Source organism: Alexandromys fortis, unplaced genomic scaffold (genome assembly GCF_014885135.2).
Source record: "Alexandromys fortis isolate MF-2015 unplaced genomic scaffold, M_Fortis_MF-2015_v1.1 scaffold_339, whole genome shotgun sequence".
NCBI classification, from domain to species: Eukaryota; Metazoa; Chordata; class Mammalia; order Rodentia; family Cricetidae; genus Alexandromys; species Alexandromys fortis.
In genome coordinates, this window is record NW_026068234.1 from 324,490 (window position 1) to 328,158 (window position 3,669).

Consider the following 3,669-nt stretch of genomic DNA (forward strand, 5'->3'; position numbering starts at 1 on the left):
TTCCTTTCTAGGAGATGTTGGTGTCATAGTATCTCTTCATAGCAATAGAAACCTTAACTAAGACAGCAGATGGTTCCTGAAAATTGGGTATTGAAGTGATAGCCCTGGTAAAGCTTCTGCTTCAATAAACGTGGACCACGGGACAGTGGATTAGAAAAGCAGTAGGAAATTTTAAGTGATGCTTAGTGCTACTATTGCCATACTACTAGGAGCATGGGAGACTAAGGGGCTGATTGTGATTAGATTAACTGTGGGCCAGGCTCAAGAAGTTTCAGAAGTAAAGAATATTAATGTATTGCCTAGAGATTTTTCTTGGGCTATTAAGGTGAAGAGTGTGGCTGCTGTTTGCACTAGTCCACAGAGTCTGCCTGGTGCTAAATTGAAGAGTTTTGGATTAATTTCATTGGCAGTAAAAAAAAAAATCTCAAAAAAGCGTAATATAGACCCTATCATGTGGCTAATAGTATTACTCTAATGAAAATTTCTAATTAAAAGGAGCAAGCTGAGCAAGGAAAAATACAAAATGTAAAATTTGAAGGGAAAAGGAATATCATGACCTGGCATAGAGCTAAATCCTGTGTTCAACGTGATAAACAGATTAAGTAATGGAATAAAGTGAATGGGGAACTCAGGGCAAGATCTCACCCAGACAAACATCTAAATAGCAAAAATAAATTAAAGAAAGGCTTAGGACCAGGCATAATGGTGTATGTCTTTTATTCCAGAACTCAGAAAGCAGAGGTGGCAGATCTCTGAGTTTGAGGCCAGCCTAGTCTACAGATCCAATCTTAGGACAGTCAAACTTAGGCAGTTAATGGAACCATCAGAAACATAAAGATGGTAAAGATGTAATTGAATGAGAGGCCAAACTGCAGTAAGCAAGAGAACTTGGCAGTTTGGCCATATGGTTCTGGCATTAAGGATAGCAGAGAGAGGTTATGGAGTTTGCCTCTAAGACTAAAGAAAGCTGATGGGGCATGTGGTAGGGGAGTCCCTGGATGAAGGACTGGAGAGGCCATTGCATGAAGCATTGAAGGTGAAGCCTGAATTGCCTTGGAGACCCCAGGATGCTAGAGTTGCCAGAGCTATAGGAAACCTGTTGAGGAGAGCTGCTAACAAGGAGTGGAACGAGCCCAAGAGAGACAAGAGTGTTGTCGTCAACAAAGCTAAAAGTAGTTGGAGTTCTGCAGAGCATTTTAACATCTTGCATGAAGATACAAAGTTTTCCCAGCTAGTTTTCCATCTTGCTTTGGTCCAGTATTTCTTCTCTATGCTCCCTTTTAACATTTTTGAACAGTAATGTATATCTTGTCATTATATACTGGAAGAATGTGACCTGTTTTCTGACTTTGATTTTATATGAGATTACAGTTAAGAGATTGCATGAATCTCAGAAGAGACTGAATTTGGACTTTTAAACATGTTTCAGCTGTGATAAACAGTGAGAACTTTGTACAATGGGCTAAATTCAGTTTTTATTATAATATTGTCACAAGCTTAGAAGGCCAGGATATGGAATGTGGTGGTTAGAATGTAAATGGCCCACATAAACTGATAGGAAGAGGCACTATGAAAAGACATGGCTTTGTTGGAGAAGGTGTGGCCTTGTTGGAGCAAGTATATCATTGGAGGGGTGAGCCTTGGGGTATCATATATGCTCAAGTCATCCCAAGTGGCATAGTTCACTTCCTGTTGCCTACAGGTCAAGATGTAGAACTCTCAGCTCCTTCTCCAGCATGATTTCTGCCTATATGCCACCATGATCCATAAGGATGATTATGGATTAATAAACCTCTGAAAATGTAAGCCTCCTCATTAAATCCTTTTCTTTATAAGAGGTGCCTGGCTGTGGTGTCTCTTGACACTAATAGAAAGCCTAAGTAAGAGAATGCCTCTGGAATGATCAATGGATTAATTCCTCAATGGATTTGCAATCTGATAAATTAGTATACATATTAGAAATAGAACATGGGACTAGATTTAGGGTAGTGGGACACGGAGGTTATGCACTGGTAAGATGTAACTTGTGTTACAGTCTAATCTAATAAGATCCCTGCCACCTCACTTCCTGAACCACATGCCCTCATCAGCAAATTCTCCCACCACATGTCTGCTGCCCTGCATGACACACTGCCTCAATTACACACATCCAGAGCAATTGATACATCTGACCCTGAATCCCTCAAACCATGAGACGATTAAAACTTTTCCTCACTTCAAACTGTTCTCAGGTATTTATAATTGTGGCTGAAATAAACTAACACAGTAAGTAAACTGATGGTCTATGGAAAGGTAGTTAACTGAGTGTATCACTATCTTTCTCTTCTCAGAGAACAGACACTGAATATATTTCCAAGGGAGCACCAACTACAGATTCTCATTGTATTTGTACATCTTGTTTGTTAAAACCTTCCCCCATATCCATAAGTGTGGGTGGTGTAAATATGTATGCATGCATTTGTACACCTATGTGGACTCATGTTCATGTATAAACAAGCACATGTGGAGGCCCAAGATTAATGTTGAGATTCATCCTCAATTGCTTTTCCACTGTGTTCATTGAGGCAGAAGTTCAAAGGAAAACCCAGAGTTCACTGATACAGCTAGTCTTACTGGTCAGGTCTCTGTGGGCATCTCCTTGTTTCTATCTTCCAGGGATGAAATTACAGGTGAGACCCACTGCCCACTCAGCATGTACAAGTGTTCTGGAGATCCAAAGTCTGGTTCTTTATAATGCATACAAAACAATTTGACCACTGAGCAATCTCCCAACCCCACCTTTTATATTTTCCTTTTTGCTGGTGAATCAATATCATTCAGAGAAAGATCTCTAATGAGATAAACAGCATAGCCAGTTATAACTGATTGACCCAATCCAAAGCCTCATCAATTTGGTGCCGAAGTAGCAACGAAGACCCCTGACCTGAAATTTCCCTGTGACTTTAACACACTGGAATAAGTTCATCTCTGCATTCAGGAAACTCACTTGGATTTTGTTCTTCAAATGGACCATCATTTTGTTCCCCAAAGAGACTTGAGGGTCTATCATTCCTACATGGACTGAACGGAATACACCATCAGGGGTCTTCTGTCCTTGGAATATATCAAAGTATGTCACCAAATCTCCATTGGCATCAAATATAATTTCACTTCCATCGGGAGTCTTGAAGTGCACATTCCTAAGAGCTTGAAGCAGCTGAGGAAAGAAGGGAGACATTGTAGACAATCCAGGGGCAGTCTGGAGTCTTGTCCAAAATACCACATTTCATTCACCTCTGCAGTGAGACAGAGTCACTTCAACCAATGATTGGCACCATTGGGAATAAGGAAGATCAAGTATGTGTGATATAGTCAGGAACTCACAAATATATTTATCTCTCTCTTTCTCTCTCTATGTGTGTATGTGTGTGTGGTGTGTCTGTTGAAATAGGAGCGGCAGGGCTGCATCCCCGGCACCCGGCCGCCCGCATGGCTAGCTTATGCCCGAAATAATTACACGGAAACTGTATTCTTTCAAACACTGCCTGGCCCGGCTAGGTCCAGTTTCTTATTGGCTAGCTCTTACATATTGTTCTAACCCATTTCTAATATTCTGTGTAGCCCATGAGCTGGCTTACCAGAGAGGATCTTAACCTGCGTCTGTCTGGAGTGGGAGCATCATGGCGACTC

At 41.0% G+C, this 3,669-nt stretch overlaps 1 protein-coding gene across 1 annotated transcript in view; it reads right to left on the reverse strand.

Annotated features, from left to right (window-relative positions):
- Nucleotides 1–3,669, reverse strand: part of LOC126493800 (extracellular calcium-sensing receptor-like) — a 58,193-nt gene that overhangs the window by 38,017 nt on the left and 16,507 nt on the right. Inside the window, exon 4 of the mRNA XM_050130904.1 lies at nucleotides 2,987–3,196. Coding sequence (XP_049986861.1) covers nucleotides 2,987–3,196 — 210 coding nt within the window. The remainder of the gene's footprint in view (nucleotides 1–2,986; nucleotides 3,197–3,669) is intronic.